General features: G+C 32.6%; 1 protein-coding gene across 3 annotated transcripts in view; it reads right to left on the bottom strand.

Moving 5' to 3' along the window:
- PRRC1 (proline rich coiled-coil 1) overlaps positions 1–24841 on the bottom strand; it is a 45108-nt gene that overhangs the window by 6197 nt on the left and 14070 nt on the right. For all 3 annotated transcript variants that reach the window (XM_074281983.1, XM_074281982.1, XM_074281984.1), the window contains 6 exons: positions 19926–20045; positions 15866–16270; positions 13982–14133; positions 11400–11502; positions 6326–6489; positions 2180–2283 (listed from right to left, as the gene is read on the bottom strand). In XM_074281983.1, the coding sequence (XP_074138084.1) occupies positions 2180–2283; positions 6326–6489; positions 11400–11502; positions 13982–14133; positions 15866–16270; positions 19926–20025 (1028 nt within the window). In that variant the 5' untranslated portion in view covers positions 20026–20045. The remainder of the gene's footprint in view (positions 1–2179; positions 2284–6325; positions 6490–11399; positions 11503–13981; positions 14134–15865; positions 16271–19925; positions 20046–24841) is intronic.

Here is a 24841-nt window from a genome sequence, read left to right as displayed (position 1 = left end):
ACAGTTTTAATAAGGCAATTTGTGGGAGAGGGGTAGGAAGGAGTTTCTAAGTTCTAAGGAAGGTCCCAAGGTGCAGTATCTCTTAACTCTAAAAACCTCTATGTGGGTATTCCATTGTCACCAAATCTAAGGGTCTTTTCTCAATGCTCAGGTTTCTTGAATTCTTTGTATCTTTTAACACACTGATTACCATCTTTTGGATACTACCTTTCTAAGGTGCTGTGATAGTGTCTTCTCTCAATTCTCTTCCTGTCTTGATTATACTTCCTTTGTGTCCTTTGCTGGACTTTCATTTTAAACATGTCAATTAACCACTGTTATTCTTTCTTTTATTATCATCTTGCTTACTGATTTAATCAGCTACCATAGATCCAATTACTATCTCTATGCAGAGGATTCCCAGAGTTTGTATTTAGACATCTTGAACTGGATGTTCTTTTGCCATTTCAAATTCAAGATAAGCAAAACAGATTTCATTAACTTTTCCCATTAATCCTCATTTTTGCCAACCTGCTTATTACTTTCAAGGAGATCACCACTTACCCAGACTAAGTGTCATCCTAAACTCCTTATCTTCAAACATCTCTTAAATATGCCATCTTATCTCCATTCCTACATGCACCACAACATTAAAGACTGACATTAACTCTTGCCAGAGCTATTTCAATAATCTTTCAATGGATCTTTACCTCAAATATTTCTCCATTCCAATTAATCTTCTACTCAGCTGCCAATTTGACTTTCCTAAAGCATGTTATTCACTCCATTAACCCACTTAATAAATTCCAATGGCTCTCAGGTAACCTCCAAGATTAAATATAAAGTCCCAATTACCTCCAAAATAAGTCTTCTGTTTAGCATTTAAAACTGACGCAAGTTACTCTCCCTCCTACTTTTTCTTCTATTTATACATCACTTCCCTCCATCACACATTACAATTTAGCCACAAAACCTACTTGCTATTCCTTATATCACCCAGATCTATGTCTTTTCATTAGCTGACCCCTATTCCTGGAAGTTTTTCCTCTTACCTTTGCGATAAATAAATATATAATCCACCCCCCTTGCCCCCGGTTTCCCTTAAGACTTAGCTCAAAAACTGAAATTATGTCCAAAAAGTTACTAAACTGTGCATACCTTTTGATCTAGCAATATTAGTAGCAATAATAATAATGATAGTCAACATGTAGAACGTACCACACATTCTGTTAAGGCATATTACACATTTGATCCCCACAACAACCCAGGGAGGTAAACTAAGGTTAACAGAAGTTAAATGATTTGCAAAGGGTCACATATGTGATATAATAAGTATATGAGATCAAATATGAACTTAAGTCTTTCTGATTGCAAACTTAGTGTGCTGTCCATTGGGCAGCCTGGCTGCATCTGCTTCCATACACTTGAGATGTATCTGGTAGATCTTCAAAATGACTGCAGCCATCACAGATCCCTGGGGTTTGCTGGGATACTTAAGAGCTTCATACTTGGCACTATTCTCTTCTATTTCACTCAAGAGATTTTTCCCATTCAACTTAAAGTACTTGGGGAAAAAAAAAGTAGCTTCTTGCCAAAAATTATAGGATCCCTAAGAATAACAAATGCATGGAAGCATCTAATAAAACTCGTGTTTTCTACTAGTTTAGCTTAGCTCAGTTAGTAATTCAATTTTAGAGCGACAAATACAGAAGCATTTGGCAAACCATAAAGTCCACAAAAATATCTTTTCAAATACTTAGGGTTGAGAACTTTTGGTGATATTTCATTATTATAAATAATTATAAATTCATTCCAGTAATAATTTCCAAATCAGCACAAGCAGAACATTAAAAAAAAAAAAAAAAAAAAAAAGTTAAACTGTAATCCAAATAATAATGTACCTTAAGACAAAATACCTTACTTTAATTAAATTTAACTTTTATCAGGCACATATAACTATTAGAAATAGACTTACTTGACTAATTTTTGCCATTAATCTGTTTTAAGACTAGAAAACTAATAATTTCATCAATGGAAATGGTAGAAAAGAAATTTTAAATGCTGACACACAAATATTCTCCTTTAATCTCTAGAAAATAGCACCCAAATTTTGGATATATTTAATGTATGCCATCTTGATCTAATGACACAATCTACACAATAATAACACAATCAAGATATAGTTCAATAAGCCTCTTACTTGTCAGGTAGCAATTCAGCAATGAAGTTTTCTACAGACACAGCAGGCTGTTTTTCATGAATCACACCAGAACGACGTAAATTGTCTATACGCTCTTGGGCCCCCTGAAAAATAACAATTCAAGAGTTAAGAGAATAGCCTTTATTTCATTTAAATGTTGTCTGAACAGAAGCAAATCATGAAGTTACCTGGAAAATGATTAATGATCAAGAAATACAATTAGAGTAATAACCTCTCCTCAAAGCTACACAAACCAGCAAAATAACCTACCAATCACTTCCTAAAAGGAATCCGAAAAGGAAAAGTCCAATGAATGGCACAGACAGAATCCAGAGCTCCCACATTAAAAACAACAACAACAACAACAACAACAAAACATACTGAAAGCATCAAGAAAGTATTAGTTTAATTATCAAGGAGCCATCATCTGACAACTTCAAATATGCATGTTAAGAGATTTGGGAATGCAAAATTGTAAAAGATAGGAGCCAATAATCAAAAATAAACTGGTCATTAATGTGTGTTAATATACATGTTATAGTTTTTAAAAATCTCTGAAAGATTAAAGAGAAGGGGGATAATGATCTATAGTTGTTGTAATTAACTTTAAGAGCTATGAGATATACTTTTTTCTTTATTTTCTTTATTTTTTTTCTGTTAAGGCAATTGGGATTAAGTGACTTGCCAAGTAGGAAGCTAGGAAATATTAAGTGTCTGAGACCAGACTCAGGACCTCCTGGTGCTCTAACCACTGTACTACCTAGCTGCCCCAAGATATACTTTCTAAAATGCATTCAAAGATCTTTTCATATTCTACCCAAATGTGTGAATCCAAAAACCCTTCTGGTGGAGGGGAATCCATTCCATATTCTTTTGGAATCCTTGGACAGCTAATGGATTCACATGCTTTAAAGAGTTGAGTAATGTTTAAAGTCTTGTCTGAAAGTCAATTTGCTATCTTTCAATTAATGGTTTCTTCAAATAGCACATCAGTTGTTATTTCTATATTTATTTGGAACATGAAACAGATATCTTAAAATCTTATTGCCATTAAATATTTTTGCATTGAAAATTATTTACAACTTTATAGTAATTATAGCAAACTTCTTGTGTATTCATACATTCATTCTCAAGTTTTGCAACTTAAGAGTAATAATGGTTTCTATAACTGAACTATTATTCCTATTTAAAGTTGATTTTTTTTCTAAATGACAAAGCATTTCTGTAAAAGGTGAGTGCTGTTTTTTTTAAAAAATATTTTTTGTTTTATTGTGTGTATGTGTGTGTGTGTGTGTGTGTGTGTGTGTGTGTGTGTGTGTGTATTTAAAACTGAAAATTGTAAAAAGACCAATTTAGACCTCTAATATAGGGGTACTTAGTCATCTTAATGTTGCAGGGAAAAAGTTATAATAATATTAGTTGAGTAAGAATTTTGTGAAGAAAAGTTTCAAGAACTTGCACTGCCCTAGTTCTGATGCCTCTTGGCTATGCAAGATCAATGCTGGTTGATATCCAGGCAACTTTCTGAAGAATAGAAGTCCTAAATGAGTAGTCCATCAATAATGGATTGGCAGAGAGAGATCCCTACCCTGCTGAAAATACAGATTTGGAACAACCAACTTTAAGAAAAGATCCAATTTGATAATCAGTGTATGATTTTTAAAAATAATTATATTTGCAGCATTTATTTTCAGATGCTGAGAATCTATCTTTCCCTATTATATAACTCATTTTGATTAAAGCATTTATCCTATAAGGAAAGGGCTATTAGGAAAAAGCTTGGCTTTTTTTTTTTTTTTAAAGAGAGGAAAACAGGTCTTTTGACACTGGTAATTCAAAAATCATCAAAAGATCATATAAACTAAAACCTAATGCCAGCAAGCACAAAATAGATGTCTTTTACATAAGAAAGTACTTAGTACTAATACAGTAAGGACTCATGAGTGAAGCATAGAACCTAATCATAGAAAGTTAGTACGATGATAGGTAAGATCAAAATAAACTGAGAGGAGGACAACAATATCCAAAAACAACTACATGAAAAACCTCAAAGGAAAAGTGCAAATTGGTTTCAGGTCCTAAAAGAATTCATGGAAGAGCTCAAAAAAAGATTTTAAAAATCAAATAAGAGAGGTTGAAGAAAAACTGGGAAAAGAAGAGTGATTTAAGAAAATAATGAAAAAAGAGCCTAAAGCTTAGTAAAAGAAACACAATGAAAAAGAATCATCTACCCAATGAAACAGTATAATCCTTCAGGGGGAAAAATAGCATTTAATAAAATCAAGAACTTCCAAGCGTTCCTGATTAAAAATAACCAGGGTGGAACAAAAAATCTGATTTTCAAAAAAAAAAAAATAACAACATAAAAAGGTGAACAGGAAAGGAAAAAGCATATCCTTTTACCTAGAAATAGCTACTAGGTTGGTATCCCAAGGAGATTTTTTTAAAAAGGGAAAAAGACCTATATGTACAAAAATATTTATAGCAGCTCTATTTGTGGTGGTAAATAACTGTAAACTAAGGGGATGTCCATCAATTGGGGAATGACTCAACAAGTTGTGGTATATAATCTTGACAGAAATCTATTGTGCTATCTAAGAAATGACAAGCAGAATGATTCCAGAAAAACCTGGAAAGACATGAACTGATTCTAAGTAAAGTAAGCAGAACCAGAATATTATATAAAATAACAGCAATATTGTTCAATGATCAACTGTGAATAACTAAGCTATCATCAGCAATATAATGATGCAAGACAATTCCAAATGACTTGTGAAGAAAAAAAAAAAAAAACTATCTGCCTCTAAAAAATAACCAACACAATCTGAACACAGATGGAAGCAGAATATTTTTCACTTTATTTTTTTCATGATTTTCATTTTTTTCCCCCATTTTTGGTCTGTTTTCTTTCACAGCATGACTAATATGAAAAAGTTTTATATAACTGCATATGTATAAACCTATTATAATGCTTACCATCTCAGAAAAAAAGAAGAGGGAGGGAGAAAATATGGAATGCAAAATTAAAAAAAAAAAAACAAATATTAAATATTATTCTTACATGCAATGGGAGAAAAAAGTAAAATGTTATTATGGAAAAAATTAAATTCTCAGTGGTTTCCTATTGAATTAAAATGGAAACTCTTAAACACTTTTGTCTGGCTTTCAAGTTGCCGCACAAATCACTATCTTACTCTTACTATCCTGAAAAAAGTAAAATGTTATTATGGAAAAAATTAAATTCTCAGTGGTTTCCTATCGAATTAAAAAGGAAACTCTTAAACACTTTTGTCCGGCTTTCAAGTTGCTGCACTAGTCACTATCTTACTCTTACTACCCTTTCACTCTTTCTATGCTCCAGAAAACTTTACTTTCACCTTTGTTTTTGTTCCCATTTTTCTCTTTTTACCAAAATAGTCTCTATTTTACTCCCATTTAGTGTTGAAAGCTCAAGTAAAATGTCATTGCTTCCATGAAGTATACCCTAATATATACCCTTTATTTTTTTCCCCCATAAAGCCTTTCACCTTCAAATCGGTTTCAAACCTCAAATAGGACTTTTGCTATTTAACTTTCTAAAATAGCTTTGATATATTGTGAATTTTTTAATCTCCCTAAATTCCAAGACCTAAATATTTTCTAAGCTTTAAATCTCTCAACAGGCATAGTGTTCTCTACATGTTTAATATATGTGTACAAAACGGAATCTCCTGAGCTTATTTAATTTTTGTTGCCCCTTTGTTGATTGAGATGATATACTTTAATAATCTTTCAATATTTCCAATTTTATTTAATCTCCTATTATAATTATACCTAGAAGTATTACCAGAATTTCTTACTGTAGATTCATTTTTATTTTTAACTCCACAATGTATTTCTAAGATTGCCAGTGTTAGAAAGACTAAATTTTAAAATTCTGTCTTCTATATAAATCCAACAGAATCATCAAAATAAAAATATTTACCAAATACCTTACAGACATTAATACAAAACTTCAACTTCTTTCCCTAGGAACACTTACAATTTGAATTTTAGTAGAAGATTTAAAAAATTGGTCTAAAGAAGAAAAAAAATCAGTAATGTGAAGTTTCCATATATGGTACTACAGTTAGAATTATTAGAAGAAAACGACACATACTCACTCACTTTTAATCCAGCTGCATAGCCCACTGGTTGTGGTGCAATGTTGGACTGGCCAGCTTCTCCTGTTACTACAGCTAAACCAAAGACTTCCTGGAAGGCATCTCGGACAGCAGCAATTTTTACCTCTTTATTTGAGGTTACTACAATATCTAGTTCACCTGCAGATTCTACCAGAAACCAGGAAAGAAAAAAAAGGATCCAGATAAAAACAGAAATCAAAGCTAAAGTTTATAATAATAATAATTATATAATCATAATTGTCCTTTTCTTTAGATCATGTCATTTCTAAGAAATTCTTGGCTTCCATTTCTGGCATCCTCTCAATGAGACAATTGCAAAAATGAAAATGAAAGACATTCTATGCTTGAAATGATAAGCTCCCTCCCAGTTCTGTTTTTACATACGTTTATGGCTCTTTCTCCATCTCTTTTGCTGGCTCTTCATTAATATCACAGCCCTTACTTTTGGCATTAGTTCTGTTTTAAGCTCTCATTTCTTACTCTGCAACCATGGATTTAATTACCATCTCTAAGCAGATGATGCCCAAATCTACACACTGCACCCCAATCTTTTGCTTTGCTTCAGTCTTCTATAACCAATGACCTATTGGAACATTTCAAACAAGTAACATCTCATATTTAACATATCCTCAACTATGAGCTCCTTCAGCTCTGCATTCCTCTCTCCAACCAAAACTCTACTCTCTCAAATTATGCTACTTCTGTGGCATTCATTAACTCTTTAATCTTCCTCATTAATCAAGTTGCTAAATCTTGTGTTTCTATTTTTTCCCCTCTACTTATATAGATATTACTTTAATTCAGGCCTTTAGCATGTCTCTCCTAGATTACCATCAACAGCCCCCTTCATGAGTATCCCTAACTCAAAGCTTTCATGACTCTAGCCATATCGCTACTTGTAATTTTCTTTAAGTTAGATTTGATTATCATTCACTTACTCAACCAACTCCAATAACTCCATATACACTTTAGTATAAAACAAAAAGCCTTTTGACTAGCTTTTAAAGTTCTCTATAAAATGGGACGCAAGCTATCTTTTCAGCCTTACTGAACATTATTCTCCCTCTTACACTCTGTGATCTCAGCAAAATGGCCTTCTCTCTGTTCCTCATACATAATACTCCATTTTCCATTTCAGTATTTTTTCACTAATCTTTCTATCATGTCTAGAATGTACTTCCTTTTCACCCGTGCTCCTCAGAATCAATCTCTTCCTTTTAGATACAATTTAAGTAACACCTTTCAAACGAAATCTTTCTTGATCTTGGAGATGCTAGTGTCTTCCTGTGCAAACTGCCTTGCATTTTGCTATTTTATAATTATTTGAATTGTATAGCCTCCCAACTTCTCATGGAGTTTTAGAGTACTTTCATCTTAACAGGGCCAGCTCTACAAATGTGCTTCTAAGATTAAAATAATGCCTCACTAGTTTTCTCAGAGAATACTGTCCCTGAATATAAATATATAAGGAAGTGAGCTTAAAAATGGCTGGTGGAACACTTTCCAAAAGAAATCATCCTAAAGAAAGCATAGACTATCAAAATTTTACTAATCATATTTGTCAACATAAATTGAATGAACATCAATATCCAAGGGTAAATGAAGTTAATATCTAATTTTAAAATCACTTTGGGTTCATCTCAACTTCTACATGTAACATCTATTTTTATTAATATAGTGAGATATATTCTTGAAGCCAGGAAAACCTGCTTCCTTCTCTTATCTTTCAAATCTTATCTTGTCCCATTGGGTGACACGGAGAAACATAATTTAAAACATAATGTTTATGTTTTAACATCAAAATATAATTTTTGATATATTTTCCTTTTGTTTGAAAAACACTATTACTAAATTGCAATTTAACATTTCACCATAAAGTAGAAATTAGTATCTAGGACGTCTTGTGAGGATTTCAATAACAAAAAAATCAAGTTTTATAAAGACCCAGATTCTCGGTTAAACTGGGATATTTGGTCACTGAGTAGGATATCTTTGTTGTCCTCTAAACAGCTGTGTGAATTTGTTTATGAACAAATTGTTTGAATTTCATATTTTCCAATGAAATACTGTTTTTAATACAATTTATGATTAATGTGAATATAGAATGCAAGGAAGTATTGGGGGAATTTTTTCTTCTCCCAATTCTCCTAAGTTTTAAGAGAGATCAGAACTATTTCTAGATTAAAGATAACATAATAATGATAATAATATAGCGATTTAAGGTTTCCCAAATGTTTTGCAGTATCACAAACATTTCATACTCACAAGAATCCTGAGAGATAGGAATTTTTATCTCCACTTTCAAATAAGGAAACTGTGGCAGGGGCAGCTAGGTGGTGCAGTGGATAGAGCACTAGCCCTGAATTCAGGAGGACCGGAGTTCAAATCTAGTCTCAAACACTTAACACTTCCTAGCTGTGTGACCCTGGGCAAGTCACTTAACCCCAGCCTCAAGGGAAAAAAAAAAAGAAACTGTGGCAGAGAGCAATTGGGTAAGTTTATCAGAGTCATACAGTTAATAAGTACCTAAGGCTACACTTGAACTCAGGTCTTCCTGACTCCTGGTCAGCAGCCTTCCATCTGTTGTTGCCTTGACTTTTTTTCTTTCTGAGCCCTAAACACTAGAACCTTCTCTCAGGAGACTGCCTTGGGCAGTGTAAGTAGCTCCCTATCTTTCATTCCTTGACTTTGTAAGTCTCTAAAAATTGAGAATTAGTATGGGGGGGGCCAGCATTTCTAAGATGTGTGTACTCTAGGAAAAAACACCCCAACTTTAGTATATGCGCCTACCAAATGGGCAAATGAATTTATAGAAAAAGGAATTCTTATATGTGATAATTAAAACAATGACACTATACAAAATAGCCTTGCCTTTGATATGGGTTACTAACCTACTTGGAGTTCCAAGGCTCTAAAATCTGGGACTGACATAAGAATAAAGAAAATTTTAAATAGAAGGCTAAATATTGTAGTTTTAAAGACTACCCAGATAAATTAAAGATCAAAGATCTAAAAGTAGAGTATTGGTAGCTTTATGTATGAACAATGACCTCACTGTATCTCTAATTGTTACTATCTACATAAACCAAGAAAAATCAATAACAATTAGAGTCAATATTTTAAAAGTTTTTCAGCCTGATCCATAAAGAGGATATATCAAGATTCTCTACCAGATATTTGATATAATCTCAACCAATATTATTTATGTTATGATTAAAAATGTAAATTATGATGAATTTGATATAGCTTTAGATGTTATAACCTATTTAAGAAAATTAATTTACTTGTTATTTCCTATGTAAAAGCTCACTTTATTTATAATTATTTAATAATTTATAATCGTTAATTTTAATTTAAGGTGTGACAAATTTGAGAGAAAGATAAAAGCAGGAAGTTTAGAAAGAAAAGAAAATTTTAGCTCAAAGACTTAGGTAGATTTTTGTGCAAACTTCATGTTATACCCATGACATTTCATGGCTATCATATTCTATGCTACAAATATAAAATAATTATAATACTTGTTAGTACTTGAAAAATATTTAACTTTGCTTTAGAACTTTTTTATGAAGAGGAATCTCCTACAATTATAAATGTTATCAATTACCTATTTTATTTTTGGAAAAAAAGGTCCATGCCAATGAATTTATTTTTTTAAGTATATAAAAATTAGGGTATATTAGCTCAGCTGTAATACTGAGAAAATTTTAAGCCAGTTCTAGATGGAGATTTGAATTGTTATTTTTATTTCTTAAATAACTGGAATTTCAACACAAAAATTGATATATACATATCTAATAATTTTTAGACTTATAAAACAAACTTTTAGACCTAATAAAACTATCAAATGTTTACAATGTTCAGTTTCATCATTATATTCATAAATCTGGTGAAGAGACTTAAAGAGATGTCATAATTTTCTTGTAAAACAAAACAAAACAAAACAGACTTTTCTTAATCATAGCATGTATCAAAACTCAATCTTTATGCTCATCAAAGCCAAAGTAAGATAATCAAACCATCAAAAGATGGTCAGTAAGCTTTTTTAAAAATGTGCTTTTACTTTATTGTAAGAATTAACACTGAACAAAGATTCAATGTCTATTTAAAGTACTCTGAATGACAGGATTAAAAAAAGTCTAAAGATTAGTAACATTCAGCTTCATGAAAGAAGAATGTCACTTAATTCCTCATTTGTTTGACACTAAACAGAGCACTGGATTCTTCTGTGTTATCTACAGAAAAGTCAGTTCTACAAGACTAGAATCAATGTAATTTTACTATAAGCACACCTCATTTTGTTGCCAAAGGATTTTAAATAACTGTAAAATAACTTCTCATAAAAATGAATACTGTTATCTTTCTGCAAAATCTTTATCCCATCCTATAAGAATGTTACAACTTTAACATTATAACATGTAATTTTGACCAATATATTTTAAATTCAAAATTAATGTAAAATATTACCACATCAGGTAATTTTGGCATTTTCTAGGATTTCCTATGAGAATTTTAACAAGGACATATTAGACCTAATGTCTCAAGTTAAAACTTGTTTCTTGACAGAGCTATTTAAACATTTTTCTAATTCTATATTTCCTAATAGATCTGATGATTAAACACTTGGAACTTGGACTTCTTTATGCCAAAAACCCCAGCAACCTGACCAAGAGGTTAAATTTTTTGCCCATGGTATGAAAGCTAGTATTAGAGGCAGTATCTGAGCACAAGTTTTTCCAACCCTAAATCAAATTAACTTTACCATGATGACTCTACAAATAAAATAGGCTCTATAAAAACCTTTAATTTAAACATATATGTATGTATGTATGTGTATTGAGTAAAAGTAATTTCACAGTAAAATATGCTACTAAATTTTTGAAAAATACAAGTCTATTTACAATAGGTTAAACCATTAGCTAATGTTTTAATTATTCTTCTAAGTTTTATAGTCAAGTATATATTTCCCAACAATTATTTGATTACAAAATAGTATATGATCCATTTAAACTTTACAAGGCATCAAATCTAGTAGTTGGTAGTTTGATTCAGTTACATACTGATATAAGGAGCCATGCCTGGGTCCAGCGTAGTAATCATGCTTTCTACTGAGTGTTTAGTTTTATCAAGCATGGATTTCACCATAGGATTTCCAGCCACACCCTGCATCACAGAAATAAATAAGTAAAAATAAATTACATTTACCCCTGAGTATATGATCTTTTATAAATATTTTCTTGCTGTAAGCTCTTAACATAAAAACATTCATTCTAACAATAAATCTGAACCTTTCACTATCTTAAGGTGAGCATCATTTTATTACTACATTTTTTAACTTACTGTAGAAACCTTCAAAATTTCATACCCATGAAGGTTAAAGTCAAACTTATCTTTGCAATTAACAATGATATCTTTAGAATTAAAGATATTTTATGACTATTGAAATATTTTTGTATTTACATAAGAGAAATTATATCCAGACTGGTAGTCTTTATGTGAAAGAAACTATACTGATATTATTAAATCTGTTTTTTTTTAAAACTCATTCCGAGTTTACTTTTAAACATAAAAAAATTATAAATTAAACTAGGTTCAGAAGTTGCTTTTCATAAAGATATACATTCTCCAATTAAAAACTTGGCTAACTATAACTCTAAAGAAATCAAAGAAGAGAAAGGAGCCCATAAAATTTTTTTAAAATTATGGACCAAATTAAGGAATATGAATGAAATAGAAAATTATTGCACTGTAAGAAAAGGTGAAAGGAACAATTTGAGAGAAACCTGGAAAGATTTGCATGGACTTATGTAGAATAAAGTGAACACAACCAGAAAAACACTGTATAAAACAAAAGAACTTGAAGAATTTTGAAAAATTTAATAACTATGTACAATGTAATGACCACGATTCCAAAGGAATGAAGATGCATGCTTATCCATCTCCTAAAAAGGTGATGGATTCAAGATACAGGGTAAGACAAAGTGTCTTTTTAAAGTGGTATTTTGTTTTGCTCAACTATATATTTGCTTTTTTCCTTTAATTTTATTAAACTTGGGGAACAGAGGAAGTTTAAAAATATGGTGGTTCCCAACCCTTGTCTCCCCTCCCCCAAAAAAGAGAGAATAGGGTCAAATGAAACATTTTTAATGCACAGAAGATTAGAATGAAACAGACAAGTAGAAAAAATTTAAAAATTCTATGTTAATTTTATATATAAAAAGAAAATAAAACTGCAGAGATTCTCACTTTCATATAAGATTCTTTTCTATTCTATTATTAATATGGAAATACTAGTTTCATTTAATCTTTGTTAAATTCAGAAATTTTAAAATCTAGGTTATACAGTGAATAGACTGCTAAACTTGAAGTCAAGAAGATCTGAGTTCACAATCAGCCTCAGACACATACTAGCTATGTGACTTGGGCAAGTCACTTAATCTGTTGGACTTTGTGTTCTCATCCATAAAATGGGAACAATCATAGCACCTACCAACACTATAAAATGTATGATGATCAATGACAGCTATTTTCAGCAACATAATCTTTATATGCAAATATACATGTTTATATATAAAAACAAACATAATATACATACATCTCAGACAATAAGAATGTTATTCCCTTTGTTCAATATGGCTTCAAATTACTTTTACTGGTGTAGATATACTGTTGAATTAACTATTGATTTAACTAGACTCATCCAAAATAGCAACCACAGTTGCTATTCATATAGTGACAACTTCAGACAAAGAGATTAATAATGTTCATCCTATGAGCTGGTACCAAATGGATATAGCATGTCATTATTCTATGCCTACATTTCCTTAATAATTAAACATTCAAACAAGGTGGGAAATTGAGATTATAAAGGTCTATAAACACAACTAGTTTCTTACATTCTTTTCTGAGGTCTGGCATAAGGAATTCGATATAAAAACTCCCATATCACCCCAAAGCAGATGATCGATTCATCTGTAGCTTACTGTTAAGAGAGCTGCATGGGGGCACTAAATTATTATTCATTTGTAGTCTCTTTATGTTTATATTATCCTTCCATACTCATATTTATTCACTCATAGAATTATAAAACTTTAAAGAAATTATCTATCTTGACCTTCTTAAAACACTGTACTATTGAGGGATTGGTTTTTGTACACTAATTTGCAGAGATACATGAATAATAAGGTATGTTACTTTACGTACATCTATGCATATGAACATGTGAATATGAACAAATTTCTATACAAACAAATCAAAGATCTGAAAACAATAATTTTTTTATACCTTTTTAAAAAACTCTTAAGACTGACAACACTGTTTCCAACTGGGTAGAAAGATTATCACTTCTTTATTTACAAATCTATAGCAGATCCTCAGTAAATTTCAATAAACTAGAAACAAAAGATTAATCTATATCAAAAGATGTTACATTTTTCTGTAGTGATCACTAAACCTTAATATGTTTTAAATGTAAACTAAATTCAGATTTTCGATAGCATTTTAATGAATTTGTATTCAACTTAAAATTTTTAAGTAGTTTATTTAAAACTATTTGAGCTATCCTAATTCTGTTTCAGTGAAACAAAAGCACCTCTTTGTTTTGTTACCCTCTTCAAGAAAGGAAAAAAATACCGTACTTTACCTTAATAAAACCCCAGATACCACCAGCAGATTCATTCTGAACACTCGCCAATCTAGGATCTTCATGTTCCTCGGGGAAAGTGATAGCTGAACCACTTCCAGTTCCTTGTGGCACAGATGTTAAACTGGCTTGTTGAGAAATTGGAGCTGGCACTAAAGAAAGACATTTTTAAAAATATATATACTTGCTTTTTCTATGAGATTAGCAATTCAGTTGTTATACATCTTTAAAAACAGGTCAGTTTTAAATTCTAAATACCAAAGCAAAAATCTCAGCAATATTCTGTTTGTGTTTTTTTTTTTTCTTTCTTCCATTTATTAATATTGTTGAGGTCTCGCTGAATTGTGGAGATCATCTCAGGGAAACCAGAAGGTTTTTACAGAATACTTACATTCCACCTATTTCTAGTTTGGGTCATCCCAAATTAAAAAGATTTATCTGGTAATATATGGCTCAAATTGCCCTTCTCTGGGTTTTACCTACTGTCTACATGAAGCTAATCAAGTACATTTACTTAAGCCCTTGTCTGAATTCCATGTTACATAACCTCACAAAAATTTGGAGAGGGAATCATCATCCCTTTTCCCCACTCTTCCTTTCTACCAAATTTCAAATTTAAGAGTTATTCTCATGAACGATAACTCAATATACTTTTTATTTAATTTTAACTTAACATCTAAAGAGAAACTGCCTTCTTTTTTTAAATAAGCCTCACCTGCAATGCATGGATAATATCTGTACATATAACTCATCCAAATGACTTTAAACTGATTTAAGAATAAATTTATGTATACTTTTGAAATCTCGAGTGCTTGTGTGTGTGTGTATGTGTATGTGTGTGTGTGTGTGTGTGTGTGTGTGTGTGTGTGTGTGTGTGTGTGTAATGGATACAATACATACTTGTTTCAATACTTCAAAGCTTTATAAATTTCATCAATGAACATTACTTCCACTAATGCAGAGTTCAATTCTTCTGTATCTCATTAAATGCTCTTCAAGACTCACTACATCAAAGAAGGTCATTACTCTTTGACCAATATAGTAAAGAATAAAACTAGACTCTGAATTTATCTGGTCCTTGGAAAATAAATATAGAATCCAAAGCAAGGTCTATACTGAAGTCCACTCCAGATTGTTTGGGCATTTTGAGCTAAGGTAATCTGCTGGAATTGTCTTTAAGTTAACTCAATGCCACAATAAGGTACCAAGACAGAACTTTAGCAGAGATATATTATACAGTTCAAATTTAAAATTTATATGTAGACAAGTACAAATACAATATTCATGCTTCATGCTAAACTAATGTAAGAAAAACATGCTATCTAGAACCTGTTAAAAGTGATTAAAAAATACAAATCACATCAATATATATAATTATTTTTTCCTAATAAAAATGGTAAGCAGCAGAAAGTTAAAAATGCTTGACTGTTTATGAGTAGTAGAGTTGTATTTGTTCCCCCAAATCATTCTCTAGGAAAACAAGTAATTTTGAAGCAGGGAAGCAAGTGTCCTTTATTACTACTAATATGCAAAAGTTTTTTGTTTTTTTTTTAAAGAAAGTTTGTTGAACACCTATTTCCTTGAACTACAATACTTGCTAAAGCCCTGTAGTTACTGAACTGTGAGAATCTTCTTCAATTTACCTGGATAAGTTTTCCTAAGATGTCAAGAACAGAAGTGTAACAAAGGATTTTGGGCCAAATTTTTAAGACTACTTAAGTCTTAAAAGTGCAATTCAGAAATATGTTTCATGATTGAAGTTTCATTTAACTTCATTAGCAAGCACACATAAGGTCATATGCTACTAGAACCAAAATACTGAGTAATATATTTAGTAAAATTCTTGCAAAAAAAAACCAAACAAACAACCAAAAAAAAACCTACCTGTAACAGATGGTGCAGAAAATGATGGCATCAAAGGTGTCTGGGGAGTTCTTCCTGCATGACCCCTCGTGATGTCATAGACTGAATCAACAGAAAATCCTGATGTAGGAGGACCCGCAGGAGGAGGGGGAGTAACAGTGACTGAAGCAGTACTTTTAGGAAAAGGTGAAAACCGGGGAGGGGCATCACTACTGAAGACTGTAGCAGTTGATAAGGAAAGGGGAGGTGGAACTACACAAACAGGAGGTGAGGCAGCAGAAACAGAAGAAACTGGTGAAGGTGGTACAAAAGACAAAGGAACTGAACTCTTCATAGGAGCAAATGATGGCACAGTTGTAGAGAATGTTTGTGGTGGTAAGGATTGCATTGGGGTTGTATAAGTAGAAGAAAATGACTTCTTCCAATCTGGGGGGAAAAAAATCAAAGTGTTATTGACAATTATCTTATAAAAATTTCTTTATCATTTTGTAATTTTCTTTCAATGGTCAAATTTATCAAAACACTCCTCCAATAATCATTAGTGAAAAGATTACTGAAAAATTCCTCACATGCTTATCAATTGAGAAATTTGGCTCAAAATGAGTTTCAACAATAACTTTATAAACAAGAAAACAATCCATTAACTTAAAGTAAACTAAAGCATGTTAGTTATAAAAAGGAATTCCCATGGTGACTATGAGTTGGAGAGGTGTTTCTTTTAATGGCTATATACTATTTTTTCATTGCTTCTCATTTATTTCTGACTGTTCTCTATTTTAAAAGTTCAGTCAGAAAACGGCAAGAAAACATTCAAGAACACTATTAAATCCACTTGGATAGAGATAACTTCTACCTCTTCCCAAATCACTTCCTCCTAACTTAGCTTTATCTACATTCTCCTTTCTGCCCCATCAAAACTAGTTCTATCACCTTTTTTCAAGACCCTTAAACCCCCTATCTCAATCTTGGATTAATTCTATCAGCCACTGTCTCCCTCTCCTATTCACCCTTTGAAATAAGCTGGAGAAAATAATGAGGAAAACTAACTGGATCCAAATTTCTTATGTAATCTGATCTGAGCATTCACTGCAACAAGGCCATCCTTTTATGACTCCTTTATCAATTCACTATTCAACTTACCAGTGTCTTTCCCAAACAGTTTTATCCTTCCTCAAACTACACCCCATCCTCTCTCAGCTGAGAACCTTATCTCAAAGTTCACTGAAAAAATTGAGGCCACTTCCAGAGAACTTCATTTTGTTCTCTTTTCCTCATCTCATAATTCAGATGCCTTTCCCCGCTGCCTTTCCCCACTATCTCTTCTTCCACTCTTACCTTACATACAGCAATAACTTTTCAGTGATCCTATGCAATCCTGCCTTCTCCAACAAATTGCTCCCTCTCTCTTCAATCTTCTCTGTCTCACTGACTGCTGCTTCTCTGCTCCCTACAAACACAACTCATGTTTCCCCCAAAACACATGCCCACACACATGTTCCAGCCATTCTACCACTCTCCTCTCTTTCCTCCCTTTCAAGATTAAGGTCTTTGAGAAACCCATCTATAATTGATACTTCCTTTCTTTTTAATCCCTCATCCATCTGCAAGTCTGCTTTCTGATCCCATAATTCAACAGAAACTGCACCACCCAGTTGCCTAGAGAGAGAGTTAGGGCTACATAAATAAATGAGAATCATCTACATAGAAATGATAACTGATTTTATGGAAATTAATGAAATTACCAAGTGAAAAAGTATGTAGCAGATAAGAAGAGGGCCCAGGACAGATCTCTGTGGAATGTTTATGTTTAGTGGATGTGATTTCTAAAGATCCAGCAAAGAACAGAGAGAAAGAAGTAGTCAGACAGGTAGGAAGGAACCAGAACAGAGCAATATTTTAAAAATCTAGAGAGAAGAGAATATCCAATAAAAAAGGATAATAGACTTGGAATCTACAGAAAACTGAAAGATCATTAGGTTTGGCAATGACGAGACTATCAATAACTTTAGAAAGAGCAGTTTCCGTTGAATTATGGAATTAGAAACCAGACATGGAGTCAGGACAACTTGAGTTCAAATACAGCCCCAAGCACTTACTAGCTTGACCTTAGGCAAGTCACTTAACCCAGTTTAATCCCTGGAATCTTTCTACCTTTACCCTTACTTCCAAACTCCTACAATAAACCTTTTTTTTTTTTTTAATCAATCTAGGTTTTTTTTTGGCCTGTAAATTCCTTTACAGGGGACTCTATGCTGTCACTAGATCCTTGCGCCAAATCAAAAGGGGTTCCCCCTTTCCTAACTCTCATCTATAGCACAACAACAACAAAAAATCACCTGCCAGCCAGTCTCCATCTATAACTGTCTATTAGGCATTTCAGATTGGATGTTTTATACACATCTTTAACTCAGCATGTCCTAAACTGGACTCAGTTTCTGTCTCCATAAACTTTCTTCAAAACTGCTCTATTATCATCAATACCATTATCTTCCCAGTTAGATTACCAGATTCACAACCTAAGTATTGTCTTCAACTCTCTCTCGCATCCCACATTTAATTAAGTTCCATCCATTCTACTTTATAGCATCTTTCAAATATGCTCTTCTGACACTGCCATCAACCTAGTACCTTATTATAGGAGCTTTCTGGTTGGTTTCCCTTCAGCAAGGGATTTCCCCACTACAGTACATTCTCCACTCAGTTGTCAAAATGCAGGTCTGACCTCACTATTTAGTAAATTTCAGAGTTCTCCTATTACCTCCTTGTTCAAATATCAAAAATCCTCTGCTTGCTTTTAAAACCCTTTAAAACTTCCTACATGTCTAGTTTTCTGATACCTTAGGCCCCTCCACATATTCTGTGATCTTAATGACACTAGTTCCTTCACCATTCCTGGGATAAGATACTTCATTTCCTCATTCCAAACAGTTTCATTGAAAGTCCCCCATGCCTAGAGTGCTTCCCTTTTTCATTTCTGCTTCTTAGCTTCCTTGCCTCCCCACTCCCAAGTCTCAGATAACACTCCACTTTCTAAAGGAAGCCTTTCCTTTTCTCCCCAGAAGCTAGTGTCTTCCTTCTGTTAACAATTTCCAATTAATGCTGAAAATTTGTACATAGTTGTTTCTATATTAACTCCATTAGATTATGAAGTCCTTAAATGCAGGAAGTGTTTTTTGCTTTTCTCTATATCCCTACAATTTAACACTGTACCTGGAACATTAAGCAGGCACTTAATAAATGCTAGTTAATGAAAAAAGATCCTCTGAACCCTGACCATGCATTTTCACTAGTTATTTCTCAAGCTTAGAATTCTCTACTATGTCTGCCTTCTGGCTTCTTTAAAGTTCTAGCTAAAATCCCAACATCTATAAGTCTTTTTTGATTCTCTTTGATGATAGTGCCTCCCCTCTGCAATTTTCTTATCTTATATATCTTATTTGCACGTTGTGCATTAGATTAGGAGCTCTCTGAAACTTTTGCCTTCCATTACCAGACAAGTGTCTGGTATGTAGAAGTCATTCAATCAATGTTTTGAGATTTTTTTTTTTGTTATTATTGTTACAAAAAAGAAGAATTGTAATTATTCTGCATACAAATACCATACAATGATATACAAATACAAATTGATAAACAACACTGAATATTAAATCAATAGAATACATGAGTGACTGAAGTGCTTTATAATAGGATTTTAAATCCTATTTATATTTTCTATGGTTTTCTTATTTAAATTTCAGTTTTAAACATAAGGATAATTTTCCTTCATTTTAAGCAATATAGATACCTAGTGACAAAATTAGTCAGTTAGTTATATTCCCTTGGCCCAACCTTTTAACTACAATTCTATTCATGAATTACATTTTCCTTCTTTGGAATTAAATTAAAAAATCCCAATCAGAGTTAGCAGAGTCAGCTGAACAAAAAGAACAGATACTTAATTATTTCATAAATACTATTATTTTTATTTAAAAAGTACTTTTTGAAAGGCACATTTTTACTAATTTTGAAAAAAATCTAACATTTATTCGCAAAGATTTTTTTAAAATCCTCAATAAATTAGCTGCTGAACAGCCACATATACCTAGAGGGATAGCAGTAGTAGATGTTGTAAATATTTTTCCTGCAGCAGTTGGTGGGGGTGTTCCAGGTGGAGTTGTCTCTATTCCACTCTCTTCCATCATTTTGCTTTGATTGTCATATACTGTAAATGAGGTATAGTCAGAAAAAGGCAGAAAAAATCAGAGTTAGTACAGTCAAGTAAACATCCACATTTAATTATTTAAAAATTAAAAAAAAAAAGCATTTTGTTAAAAAAAATGTTAAGGTAGAATGAAGTCTTTTAAACTTTTAATGTGAAAAGCATAGTCTTCTGTGGAAGAGGAATGAATTCATGATCAAAGAACTAGAGATCATTACTGATCACAAAATAGAAAGCTTTGATTATATCAAATTGAAAAGCTTTTGTACAAACAAAATCAATGCAGATAAGATTAAAAGGGAAACAATAAACTGGGAAAACATTTTTACAGTCAAAGGTTCAGATAAAGGCCTCATTTCCAAAATATATAGAGAATTGACTCTAATATATAAGAAATCAAGCCAATCTCCAATTGATAAGTGGTGAAAGGATATGAACAGACAATTCTCAGATAAAGAAATTGAAACTATTTCTAGTCATATGAAAAGATGCTCCAAATCATTATTTTTTTAAAACTTTTTTTTAATTTAATTTTTATTTTATTTTATAATTATAACTTTTTTTTTGACAGTACATATGCATGGGTAATTTTTTACAACATTATCCCTTGCACTTACTTCTGTTCAGATTTTTTCCCTTCCTCCCCCAACCCCCTCCCCCAGATAGCAGGCAGTCTTATACATGTTAAATATATTACAAAATATTCTAGATACAATATATGTGTGTAGAACCAAATTTCTTGTTGCACAGGAAGAATTGGATTCAGAAGGTAAAAATAACAATTTACACTCATTTCCCAGTGTTCCTTTTCTGGATGTAGCTGATTCTGTCCATCATTAATCAATTGGAATTGGATTAGCTCTTCTCTATGTTGAAGATATCCACTTCCATCAGACTACATCCTCGTACAGTATCATTGTTGAAGTGTATAATGATCTTCTGGTTCTGCTCGTTTCACTCAGCATCAGTTCATGTAAGTCTCTCCAAGCCTCTCTGTATTTCTCCTGTTGGTCATTTCTTACAGAACAACAATATTCCATAACCTTCATATACCATAATTTACCCAACCATTCTCCAATTGATGGACATCCATTCATCTTCCAGTTTCTAGCCACTATGAAAAGGGCTGCCACAAACATTTTGGCACATACAGGTCCCTTTCCCTTCTTTAGAATTTCCTTGGGATATAAGCCCAGTAGTAGTATGGCTGGGTCAAAGGGTATGCACATTTTGATAACTTTTTGGGCATAATTCCAGATTGCTCTCCAGAATGGTTGGATTCTTTCACAACTCCACCAACAATGCATCAGTGTCCCAGTTTTCCCACAGCCCCTCCAACATTCATCGTTATTTGTTCCTGTCATCTTAGCCAATCTGACAGGTGTGTAATGATATCTCAGAGTTGTCTTAATTTGCATTTCTCTGATCAATAGTGATTTGGAACACTCTTTCATATGAGTGGAAATAGTTTTAATTTCATCATCTGAAAATTGTCTGTTCATATCCTTTGACCATTTATCAACTGGAGAATGGCTTGTCCAAATCATTATTAATTAGAGAAATGCAAATTAAGACAACTCTGATATACCACTACATATCTGTCAGATTGGCTAGAATGACAGGGAAAGGTAATGCAGAATGTTGGAGGGGATATGGGAAAACAGGGACACTGATACATTGTTAGTGGAACTGCGAATACATCCAGCCATTCTGGAGAGCAATTTGGAACTATGCTCAAAAAGTTATCAAACTGTGCATACCCTTTGATCCAGCACTACTGGGTTTGTATCCCAAAGAGATCTTAAAGAAGGGAAAGGGACTTGTATGTGCAAGAATGTTTGTGGCAGCCCTCTTTGTGGTGGCCAGAAACTGGAAACTGCGTGGATGCCCATCAACTGGAGATTGGCTGAATAAGTTGTAGAATATGAATATTATGGAATATTATTGTTCTGTAAGAAATGACCAACAGGATGATTTCAGAAAGGCCTGGAGAGACTTACATGAACTGATGCTGAGTGAAATGAGCAGGACCAGGAGATCATTATATACTTCAACAACAACAATGTATGATGAATGGATGGAATTCTGATGGATGTGGCCCTCTCCAACAATGAGATGAACTAAATCAGTTCTAATAGAGCAGTAATGAACTGAGCCAGCTATACCCAGCAAAAGAATTCTGGGAGATGACTATGAGCCACCACATAGAATTTCCAATCCCTTTAATTTTGTCCGCCTGCATTTTGGATTTCCTTCACAGGCTAAATGTACACCATTTCAATGTCCAATTCTTTTTGTTCACAAAACAACTGTTTGGTAATGTATACATATGTTGTATTTAATTTATACTCAACATATTTAACATGTATTGGTCAACCTGCCATCTGGAGGGGGGGAAGGAGGGAAAAAAATTGGAACAAATGGTTTGGCAATTGTCAATGTTGTAAAATTACCCATGCAAATATCTGGTAAATAAAAACTATTTAAAAAAAAGAAAAAGAAAGAAAAGCATGGTCTTCATGGCATTTATATTCTATTTTTGATAAATATGAAAGATAACATATACATAGATAGCTGATCTGGGAGTCAGGAAAACCTAGATTCCAGTCACTTAACTTCTCAATAACCTACTCTATAAATTGTAGGTAAACAATTTCACTTCATCAGTCAGACTTATAAAATCACAAGTATGACAGAATATTGCTTGCCTTCTTGGAGAGGGAAAGAAAAGGAGAGAAGGAAAAAAAATTGGAACTCAAAACCTCATTTAAAAAATGAATGTTGAAAACTTATCTTTACCTGTAAATGGAAAAAATAATATGCTATTTACAAAACAAAGAGTAGTTAAAAATCTTATCTACCTTCCACCTCTTATTTTTAATAACATTCTTTTAAATGCCCCTTTCTTTTTTCTTTTCTTTTCTTTTTTTTGGAGGCTGGGGTTAAGTGACTTGGGCCAGGGTCACACAACTGGGAAGTGTTAAGTGTCTGAGACCAGATTTGAACTCCGGTCCTCCTGAATTCAAGGCTGGTGCTCTATCCACTTCGCTACCTAGCTGCCCCTAAATGCCCCTTTCTAAGAACATTTTCCTTTACTTTTGTCATCCTGATTATTTATCTTCCCTGGAGAAGGAAGTAGACAAATGTGCTAAGACACAGAGAAGCAATAGCAAGAAGAAATACTGTCTCATGTATAAGATCATATGCATGAGACAAACTGCTTCTCCTCTACCATCTTATTTCTAATGAAAGAGTGGGTAAGTAGGAAAGAAGGGGAAAATATAAGGAAAGGTCAAAGTTAAATATATAATTAGCAATCATAACTCTAAATAAATTGATTTAATTCATAAAATGAAAAAAACCAAAATGGATTAGAAAGGAAAAGCTAATATAATATGTTGAGGGTCCCCCCCCCCACTTTTTAAATTTTTGCTGAGGCAATTGAGGCTAAGTAACTTGCCTAGGGTCACACATCACACAGCTAAGAAGTGTTAAGTATCTGAGGTCATGTTTGAACTCAGGTCCTCCTGACTTCAGAGCTGGTGCTCTATCCATGTACCACCTAGCTACCCCCATAATATGTTGTTTACAAGAACTTTACAAGAAATACAAAGATTCACAAAAAATGAGGGGCTAAAACAAAATCTATTAGGCTTCAGCTAAACTAAAAAACAAAGAGGTAGCAATCAGGACTACAGATAAAGCTACCATAAATATAGATAAGCAGGAAGTTATGCTATTTACAGGTAATAAATTACAAACCAACCCAGGATGAAATGGATTTACATGTGAATTCTACTAAACATTTAAGGAACAATTAGCCCCAATACTATATAAACTATTTGAAAAAATAGGGAATGAAAGACTCCTATCAAATTCCTTTTATGACATAGACATGGTACTGATGCCTAACCCAGGTAGGTTGAAAACAGAGAAAGAAAATTATAGACTAATCTCCCTAATGAATATTGATGCAAAAATCTTAAATAAAATAAGATTACAGAAAATCATCCCCAGGATAATACACATGACCAAGTAGGATTTATACAAGGAATGCTGGGCTGGTTCAACATTAAGAAAACTATTAGAATAATTGACTATGTCAATAACCAAAACAAAAAACAAAAAACCCCCAAAAAAACAAAAAACAAAAAAAACCCCATGATCATCTCAATAGGTGCAAAAAAAGTATTTGCTAAAATCCAACACGCATTTCTATTAAAAACACTTGAAAGTATAGGAATAAATGGACTTTTCCTTAAAATAGCCATTAGCATCTATTTAAAACCATCAGTAAGCATCATACTTAATGGGGATAAATTGGAACCATTCTCAATAAGATCAGGAGTGAAACAAGGTTGCCCACTATCAACAACATTACTATTTAATATTGTATTAGAAATTCTAACTTCAGCAATAAGAGTTGAGAAAGAAATTAAAGGAATTAGAGTAGGTAATGAGGAAACCAAATTATCACTCTTTGCAGATGATATGATGGTATATTTAGAGAACCCAAGATTCTACTAAAAAGCTATTAGAAATAATCCAAAACTTTGGCAAAGTTGCAGGATACAAAATAAATCCACATAAATCATCAGCATTCTTATACATCATTAACAGAATCCAACAGCTAGAGATACAAAGAGAAATTCCATTTAAAGTAACTGCCATTAGTATAAAATATTTGGGAATCTATCTGCTGAAGGAAAGTCAGGAACTATATGAGCAAAACTACAAAACACTTTCCACACAAATAAAATCAGATCTAACCAACTGGAAAAATATTAAGTGCTCTTGGA

Source organism: Sminthopsis crassicaudata, chromosome 1 (genome assembly GCF_048593235.1).
Source record: "Sminthopsis crassicaudata isolate SCR6 chromosome 1, ASM4859323v1, whole genome shotgun sequence".
Classification (NCBI taxonomy): domain Eukaryota; kingdom Metazoa; phylum Chordata; class Mammalia; order Dasyuromorphia; family Dasyuridae; genus Sminthopsis; species Sminthopsis crassicaudata.
This window is presented reverse-complemented; position numbering and strand designations above follow the sequence as displayed.